The 10,000-nt window shown below is 43.6% G+C and overlaps 1 protein-coding gene across 1 annotated transcript in view; it reads left to right on the top strand.

The window, feature by feature from the left end:
- Positions 1–6,855: 6,855 nt before the first annotated feature.
- Positions 6,856–10,000, top strand: part of MOSPD2 (motile sperm domain containing 2) — a gene marked incomplete in the record, with an annotated part of 26,472 nt that continues 23,327 nt past the window's right edge. The window contains 1 exon segment of the mRNA XM_015818908.1: positions 6,856–7,069. Within this exon segment, the coding sequence (XP_015674394.1) occupies positions 7,061–7,069 (9 nt within the window).

Here is a 10,000-nt window from a genome sequence, read left to right as displayed (position 1 = left end):
TTCCACTACCTGTTCAGCGAACAAGGGATTAGATTCTTCTGCAGCAGAGGTAGAAGGTTTGGGCTCCTGTTCGTCCGCCAATTTGGCAGTAGCACAAGCCTTCACAAGCAAGGATTTGAACAGGGAAGGATCAAACAGGCCCGAAGTCGGGACCGGATCCGGAACAGCCTCTTCATCCTCTGATAGGGGGATGTCTGCCGTCTCCAGATCCACGGATTCCTCCTCCTCTAACTGAGAGGAAGACTCAGATTCAGCAGTTCCAGCCAACAGGACGCGTCTCGTTTGTGGCAAGACAGTGGGAGGAGAGGGTGTTACCTGTGGAAGTCTATGGCCCAGAGATGAAGCCATGAACTGGTCAAAGGCACGTTGCATAAACGTCTGGAACTGCTCTGACCATGCCTCCTGTTGGCCTGAAAACCCAATGCCAGCAGCAGTGGAGGTGTACCCCGTATCAGAAGCCTGTTGTGCCATGGAAGAAAAGGATGGAGGAGGAAGAGGCGGGGGAGGAGAAGAGAGGGACCAGCCTGTTCAGTTTCCCCCTGAGGAGACCAAGCCCTGTGGGCTTCCTGAGAAGGCGCAAATTGAGACCCAAAGGGGGAAGGATCCAGTGAAGTGGGGGAAACCACTTCAACCTCGCTGGACCTGAGTCTTTGAACTCTGGAAAATTCTTTTTCTAGTGCGTGATGTCTCCTCGAGGCCTCTCGCTCAGCAGCTTTAGAGGGCTCTAAGTTTTTTGTTTTGGCCTTTTTCTCCCCCCCCCCCCGCCGTTAATTCAGAATATCTGCGCTTTTTTTGCACGGGGGGGAACTTCAGAGCCCTGCGATGACTGAGGAGTAGCACTGTCAGCCATTGTGCACTGGATATTCCGAAAGGAGATATCCAGGAAAGGGGGAAATAACACGCAGACCTGTTATCAGAGAGGGAAACGACCCGTGCCCTGATGAACCACAATGACAAAACAGCCAGACAGCACTCTAGCACTGCCTGTCCAGGCCCTGCAGGCACAGCACCGTGAGCTAATATGAACAGGTGGACTGTAAAATTTCCCTTCCAGAAGCAAAGAGAAGCAACAAGGTTTGTGATGTATAATGTGACTAAATGCAAGGTAAGGTAGTATATATATATAAACCCCGTCCTTGCCAATCGCTGAATTCCTAGGGAAATAAAGGAATGACCTCCTTTAGAAGTTGGATCAAGGAACCAAAGAGTATTAATAGGAATTTTGCCAGTAAGGTCAAAGAATTTCCTCTCTCAATGCCAGAAACTCAATAAGGAAAGTTAAGTAAGAGGCCTGGTCTGGAAATGGCGGCCACGCCCTATCGGTCGGAAAACAAGATGGCGACCGTGAGACTCTCCGTCTCCCAAAATGGCGTCCGCCAAAGAAACACTTCCCCCAATCAAGGCAATCGCACCGGACTGCTCAGTTTTGTGAAGGGATTTGGCCGAAAAAGGGCCCTTTCTCCCCTTCTGTAACAATCAGGCACTTGCGTTTCAGGCGCGCAGCCTCCGCTGCGATCCGGATCATCCTCACCGGCAGCTACCTCGTGGCCACAAGGTTGGTGAAACGAGGCCACCAGCAATTTCGCGCTCCCGGGAACCTCTGAGAAACCTGAGCCTCCGTTTCAGCGCCAAACAGCTGATCGGAGGCTGATCACTCTGGCGATCCGGCATGGCTGAAATACAGCCTGCAATGCGACTGCAGACCTACAGGCCTGCAAACCCACAGGAGCTCAAAGTTATCAAATTTTGCTCCTGATTTACTGAATTTGGAATAATTTAGAAGCCAACTAATCTGTTAAAAAAATTAGAATCAAAATTTCAATTAAGCTACAAGCAACTAACTCAATCTCAATTAACTCAATAGCCTAGCTGAGGAGCCAAAATACTTGCGTTCTAACTGAGCTGAGACTAAGCAAGAACTGGGGAGGAACCGCCCAGAGGAGGCGTGGCTAAAGTTTTGCTTAGCCTCAACTGAGCAGGAAGGCTATGATAACCCATTGGTGGATGCTACGGTCATCATGATTGGAGAAGAAAAGAATACATGAAGATCGCTTCTGGACTTTGTGGTTGAGGTGGAAAAAAATGAAACTTTGATTATGGGTTTCACTGATTAGATTGATTTGTTGTTACAGAAATGGCTGGTTTTTACTATTGTGAAAAAGTAAAAAGTTGAGGCTCAACATTAATACTCTATTCTACTGCAACAGGGGAAGTCAGAAGTCAATTTTTTTCCCTCCCTTTCCCTCCCTTTCTTCTCCCTTTTCTTCCCCATTGTGTCCTATTTGCTTTGTAGCTTGTATTTTACTGTACAACTTAATCAAATGTTATTAAAAAATATTGGTAACCCATTTAAAAAGGACTGATACTATAGATTCCATATTTTGAAGTCTCTGAATGTACTTAAGATTGGCTCCTTCAAAAACATTGCACTGTTCTTCCATGTTCATAACCTGTTGTTTAAAAACAAGCTTTACCTGCTCAAAATCCACTGTTAATATAGCTAAAAAATTGTACAAGTGTAGCTGCTGCTATCCATCTTGCCAATGTCAGTTTTTTAATATGTCAAGTTTCTATTAAAATTAAGTAAAACTAAAGATGTTAGCATCATATCTTAAGCATTGTTTTTGAATTATATACATTTCTAGGTGTTGGGACTTCAACTCTCACAATTCCACAGATAGGATGATCATTTTTGAGAATTTTGGGAGTTGGTCCAGGTCCACCTACCTGGAAGTTGGCAAGGTTAAGACTTAGTGCTCTAGAACAGGGCTTTTTAACCTTTTCACAGGTTGTACCACTTTTAGGACATGACAATATTCAAGTACCACCAGTGCTTAGCAAGGTGTCAAAAACTTGATGACTAAAAAAAAAGGGGTGGGATTTTGGGTTTTACTGATTAGATTCATTTGTTGTTATAGAAATGGCTAGTTTATACTATTATGGAAATGTAAAAAGTTGAGGTTCAATGTTAATGCTTCATTCTACTGCAACAGAGGAAGTCGGAAGTCAATACATTTTCTTTTTCCCTTTTCCTGCTCACTTTTTTCCCTTCTTCCTCCCCAGTGTCCTACTATTTGCTTTTGTATTTTTGTATTTTATTCCATAATCTAATAAAATGTTACAAACCGTAAAAAAAAGAAAAAGAAAAAAGTACCAGTTTTAATTTCTTTGGTGGCAGTTCCTTTGCTCTCAGGCCACGCGGAGGACTCCTGGTGGTGCAGGCTGCCCAGAGCCTGGGCAGTGGAGGGCAAGCACCCAGCTCAGCCCAGCCTTCCCCAAGGGGGCATCCGGCTGCACTTACCTTCTCCTCAAGGCTGGTGCTGCTTGGCTCGCTCTCCTTTGCCAGGTTGCTCATGGTGTGTGCAAAATGCGTGGGTCAGAGAGAGGCTCACTCCCTCTCTATGCGAGGAGACCCAGCTTTGGCAAAAGGGCAGCAGGGCTGGTCGTGGCCAAGTGCTAAGGCAGGACTTCCCTCAGACCCTCCCTCCCTCTCATTATAATCTTCCTTCCTTCCCCCCTTTTATTCTTTTTCTTCCTCTTCATTCTCCTTTCCTTTTTCTTCCTTCCCCTCTTTCCTTCTTTTTCTTTGTCTTTCCTCTTTTCTCTTTCTCCTTTCCTGTCCCTTCTTGGATGCTCAAATGCAAAGGGGAAACATTTCTCAATGCTTCCTTGTCTTGTGATCAAATGCCACTTTTGCTAGTTTGTGGCCACTTAAAAGATTGAGAACAAACCAGGCTGTTTATCCCATGCTTGCATTTAGTGGGGGCATCCACAGACAACAGTACAGTAAAACTGTCAAAATGGTGGCTGTGATAGTTGATCAGAACTCCTCCATTTTTTATGTGCAACAGTTTTAGCATTTAGGATCAGAGGTAGCTTAGTTGCTTTTCTATTAATACATAATCTTTAAAAGGGCTCTCTTGTAGGGACCCTGTCTTGGTCTAATTCAGATTGGAAATATAGCAAAGGAAAATATTTTCCCCCGCTCTGCTTTGTCCTTTTTTCCCCACTGGAAATGGTTGTTAGCAACACACAAGGAGGGGATACTTTCCTAAGCACTCACAATTCAAGAATATCAATGTTAACTCTGATTACCAACAAAGTTATGTCTGTGACAAAACAGAACACAAAACTGCTTTCTCCTTTGAACTGGGGCATTTCCAACAAAGTTGCCTCTCCTTCCTTTCTCTTTCCCTGACTCCCTCCCTCCCCCTCCCTCCCTTCCTTCCTCCCTGTCCTTTCCTTCCTTCCTTCCCTTTTTTTTAAGCTGCCAGAGGCTCCAGGCAGAGGTGGCAACAGGCAGGCAGCAGTGGGCAGAGGCTTCCCATTTTGACCCCTCCCCATCATTGCCTCTGTGTGGCTCTCAACTCAACTCTCCCAGACCCATGCATGTGTTTGTGTGTGTGTGTGTGCGCGCGCGCGAGGGATGTCTCACCCCCTTGCAGCCCCGCACCCTCCAGAGACCTTCTGCTGTTTTTTTGGAGTACTTGTTTTTTTCTCAACGTGCCGCCAATCGCATCATGCGCTGCCCCCCTTAGCTCCCACTCCCAGCCCCATGGAAGGCTGCAAGAAGCTCCCATCCAGCTTATCTCTCCCATTCTTTTCCTCCCCAATGTCACAGTGTGGGGCTACAAGGAGTGAGCCCCCCCATGTGCGCGCACAGACACACACACACAAACACGTGGGCGGGTCTGGGAGAGGTGAGCTGAGAGTCCCGCAGAGGCCCTTCAGGCACAGAGGCAATGACAGGAGGGGAGGGATCAAAATGGGAAGCCTCCTGCCTGGAGCCTCTGGCAGCTTAAAAAAGTAAACCTGCGAAGCACTCAGAACGCGGTCCCCTGGGACATTAGGCCCCGTGCGCCCAGGGGGCAGGGCAGGGCTGAGGCGGCCCGTCGCTGGTTCCAGGGCTGCCCCATGAAACTAAGGATAAGCACATTCTGGCTTTGATGGTAGCTTCGAGGTGTAAATCAGCACTCCGTCGGCCTGGGCTTGCCTCGTTTCTCTGAGCGGTCAGCAGGGACGGTCAGCAGGGACAGTCAGCAGGGGCGCCAGGGGGCAGGTGTGCGGCCAGGGGTGTGGCGGGGCAGCCCCTCACTGGCCCTTTCCTGCCAAAACCTCTTTTTATATCTTTTCCTCTCTCTCCCCCTTTTCTGTGCACCTCCAGCTACGCGCTCCTTTCGGAAGTGTCAATCAGCTGGAGCCCAGCGCTGAGCCCCAACATCCCTACAGAAATGCCGATCAGCTTGTAGCCACGCGTGCAGATCTGCTGAGCCCCGACAGCCCTGCAGCTCCAGCTGTCTCTCCCTCACGCTTCTATAGCGCTGCCATCGCTTAGCTCATTCCGCTCCCCCGCTACTTCTCCTCTAGGATGATCGCATACCACCGCTAGGTGCCAAAGTACCACCAGTGGTACGCATACCACCGGCTGAAATGCCCTGCACTAGAATTTCCTCGTTTCAGTATCACGCCACAGAATGCAACATTCTTTCAAGATAACCTAAATAAAGAAAAGTGTGGATTAGTAAGACCACACCTGGAATATTGCATCCAGCTTTGGTCACATTACAAAAAAATTAAGATAGAAAAAGTGCAAAGAGCAATTAAGATTATTAAAGGCCTGGAGTCTAAAACATATGAAGAATTGGATATGGCTAGTCTAGAGAAAAGAAAGACTAGAGATGACATGATAGCAGTATTCCAGTATTTGTGGGGCTGCCACAAAGAACAGGAGGTCAACTTATTTTCCAAAGCACCAGAAGACAAAACAAGAAACAATGGATGGAAACTAATCAAGGAGCAAAGCAACCTGGAATTAAGAAGAAACTTCCTAACAGTGAAGACAATTAACCAGTGGAACAGCTTGCCTTCAGAAGTGGTGGGCGTTTCATCACTGGAAGCTTTCAAGAAGAGACTGGACAGCCACTTGTCTGAAATGGTATAGGGTCTTCTAGTTGAGCAGGCGGTTGGACTAAAACAGGGGTCCCCGCCCCCCCCTCCCCGGTCCACGGACCAGTACTGGTCCGTGGCATGCCAGCAACCGGTCCGCACAAACAAGCAAAGTCCCATCTGCAGGATGCAGGCAGCACACAAAACCACACACCCTCCGGTCCACGGAAAAACCTCTCCACAGAATTGGTCCCTGATGCCCAAAAGATTGGGGACATCTGGACTAAAACACCTCCAAAGTGCCTTCCAGCTCTGTTCTGATTGGGTCAAGGCTCAGTGGGACTTAAATCACAAACCCCATTTTAATTAACAAGTCTGTGCTTCAACTTGCTTTTTCTTTGTGGGCTGAGATCTTGCTGAAGAGATTTCATACTACATTGTGATGCTTAAACTCTAGATTCCATGACAAGCTGGCGGGCGCTACTAGGGACGCCCTCCTCTTGATAATCCAGGCTACAAGCGGTTTTACCCACCCTTAGGATCTGGATCCCATCTTCCCAATCGAAGACTTGGACATGCAGAATGGAGCGGGGTATGGCAGTACAAATATTTATTAAAACATACCACGCAATTACTTTTACACCAGAATGCGTTCTTCCCTTTCATACTCCATGTAGTAAGATCTTGCGCCAACCTTCTCTCGCGCCCAAAACCGCCGTGCCATCCATCAAAGAACCCGCCACGCAAGGCATTATGGGGGCGGATTGATACGGCCTGAGTCTTGGCTGGCTACTGACGTCACGGGGCGGGACGTCAATTCCCTGAGGAGACACCAACGCAACCAATTAGCAGACAGCGAAATTGCGCAAGGAAAGGGCTGGACGCGCTTTGAAAGGATGCGGAAGTAGAGGGTGGGAACTTTCTTCTCTGCTTTTATTTATTTATTTACTTATTTATTTATTTATTTTATAGGACAGCTACTGCTGAAGGAAAGGACGGGGATTGGCTTGCAGCCACGCCTGTCGTGCGGTGGTTGTCGCCGAAGGTTTCCAGCGCTGGCTGGTGTCAATTCTTACTTCAGTCTGGGTCACGCGCCCTTTGCTTTTGGTTCGTGTGTTTCTTCCCTTTTTCTCGCTCGCCTCGCTGCGGCTCCTAATCTGGTGTGAGCAGGACTATGGCGGATGTGAGTAGCTACGTGCTCTTGAAGATAGGCAGTCTGGAAGACAGACCACAAGAGGTGGAAAAGAATAGTCTTAGTATTTTTCCCTCTAGGGAGAGGGGGATGTGATGAATTCATTTGGGGGACAGGTTGTGGAGACGGGTAAAACAGAAAGACAGGATATAAATACAATAAAAATTAAATATAGTAGAGTATGTTTCTAGTGCCAGATGGCTGAGGTAAGAAGAGAGCATCCTCTTTTTAGAGTCTAGTAAGGCAGATCTTCAGAAAAGATAATTTAGTCCTGGTTTCTACAGAATGTGCTGAAGAACAGTTCTTCTTTCCACAACTTGTGACCGTACTGGTCAGAAATGATCCCAATTATATACTGATATATGTAGAGGCTCCTACATATGGACAGTTGACTATCTGATCCTGTGAAACTGGTGCAGTGTCCCCCCCTTCCTTTCCCAGATGAGTTTAAAAAGTTAAATATCTGCGCCCCAGGTATTCCATTTTCAGAAAGCCAACAAAAGAAACTTTGGTTTAAAACTGGCTTAAAACTGACTTAAGCAGAGATTCAAACTTATTTATAAGCGGAATGTATTTAGACCTCCTCTTGCAGAACCCGGTTTTGCAAGTTAAGACTCCCATAATCAGGGATTTTTTTCAGCATATGTTATTTTGATCTGTGATATTCAGCAAATTTCTTCATGAATAAGTGGAAAGAAAAATATTTTTCTTCATTGATTGTATCTCTAAGGGTTTATTATAGGAAAACATTTTCCTTTATAACTTGATACATATAAACATACTTTTTTGCACACCCACTCTTTTTTTTTATATATATATATAAAATTTTTTATTATTTTGAATTAAACAACAAATACAAATGATGCATCTACAAACTCCACAAAAAAAAATTTTTTTTTACTCAAAATATTTCCGAATACTCCCGGCAGTCCCCGCCTTGCCTCCACTCTTATCCACTTTCCCTCTCTTTCCTCCGCCTGACCCCACAACCTCTCCTCTTCCTCCTACCGTTCTACATCCCTTTCGCCTTCTAACCACCAGGTCGAGTGCAATTTGGGTAACCTGCCGGGAATATCCTCTATTACAATTCCATTATATACTTATAATTATGTATTACATCAATTTATAATTTCCCCTTAAACCCCTCCCTTCCCCGACTTCCCAGAACTAAAACAGGATTCAACACCTCATAAAGCAATCAGTTTAAAAAAAAACTTTAACTCAAATAATTAAAAAACAAAAAACAACAATTAAACTCCATTTTAACTCAAAACCAAAATTATCCATCTTCCCCAAATCCAGACATCTAAAAAAAAAAATAAACTCTACCATTTCTCTTATAATCATTCAAATATCTTAATCCCAGTAAATACAAATTTTAAATTCTTTAATAATATAATTGCTNAATATTGACTTCAAAAACATTCCTTATTCCCAACCTCCTACTTACATTTCATCCCAATTTTTCATTCTTTTTCACATACAAAATCAATCAAAATCAATAAACCTTCAACCTTTTATACCTTAATCCAAACAAATGCAGATTGAATTCATTAAAGTAATATAATTGCATACGTATATGACATTAATCATTTAATATCTTATTTTTAAATCCTTTAAGATAATACAATTACATTGTATTTGAAGGGCTGGACAAGGATGAATGATCTCAGAATGACTTGTAATAGTCCTGTCCTCTAGGACTTGTAATTCTGGTAGTAATGATAGTAGAATGACTCTCAAACGAAACAACCCATTCGATGGATGAAATGTTTATAACAGAACATATTTCTGAATTCTGCACGTGCTTAGAAGCACTGCTTACCTAGTGCTTACTACTCAAACTTGAAGTCCAGTAAAAAACCAAAGTACAGTAAATTGAAAAAGTGTAAAGTTTGCTCAGCCTAAAAATATAAATGTTTTTTTTAAATTTTATTGAAAAGCAAAAAATTAAAAACATTGAACATGGTAACACAGATTTGACATATATCTCATTTCACTATTACCATAAATTACTAATGAGAAAAACCTATACAATAACATCACTCTAATCACAATCTTGAATTATCTCAGTACAATAACTTCCCTGCTTTTCCCCCACCATCTGTAAAATTTGTTCCAAATTTGGTAAAAAACCGTTTCATCCTGATTTTTTAGTCTTCTAGTTAACCTATCTAATTCTGCGCAATGCATAATTTTATGAATTATGCTTTCCTTACTAGGTATCACCATAGCTTTCCAATTTTGAGCGAATATAATTCTTGCCACTGTAACCACATGAGTAAATAAAAACATATCCTCTTTGCTAACATTATTTTCAAGAATTCCTAATAACAGTGTCTCAGGTTTATATTGAATATTTTGTATACCCATTTCTGTTACCCACTCCCAGACCATACACCAAAAACTCTGTGCTTCCTTACATAACCACCAAACATGAAAATAAGTGCCCCTTTCCTTTTTACATTTCCAACATAATGGCGAGTATCTTTTATACATTTTAGCTAATCTTGTTGGAGGGAGATGCCATCTATAAACCATCTTGTACGAATTTTCTTTAAAAGATGACGCCAGTGTAATTTTATTGTTTCGTATCCATACCTGCTGCCACTGATCCAAATTAATATTATGTCCTAGATCTATTGCCCATGTCACCATTGTTTCCTTAACCTGTTCTTCAAATAGCCTGTGCTCCAATAAATGTTTGTAAATATTCCTTATTTGTTTTTTTCCGGACCAAGCAAAATTTTATCTAACCCCGTATCTTGACTATGTATACCCCATTCACGTTTATCTTTCAGATATCTTGCCTGGATTTGGAGATAATACCACCACTCTAAATTTATTCCTTGTTGTTTTAACTCTTGTTTAGATTTTAAAAGACCCTCTTCTGTCAAAATATCTTTATATCTGATAACCTTA

This window comes from Protobothrops mucrosquamatus, unplaced genomic scaffold (genome assembly GCF_001527695.2).
Source record: "Protobothrops mucrosquamatus isolate PMUCROS unplaced genomic scaffold, P.Mucros_1.0 scaffold816, whole genome shotgun sequence".
Lineage (NCBI taxonomy): Eukaryota > Metazoa > Chordata > Lepidosauria > Squamata > Viperidae > Protobothrops > Protobothrops mucrosquamatus.
The sequence above is the reverse complement of the archived record's forward strand: the minus strand, read 5'-3'. Positions and strand labels throughout refer to the sequence as shown.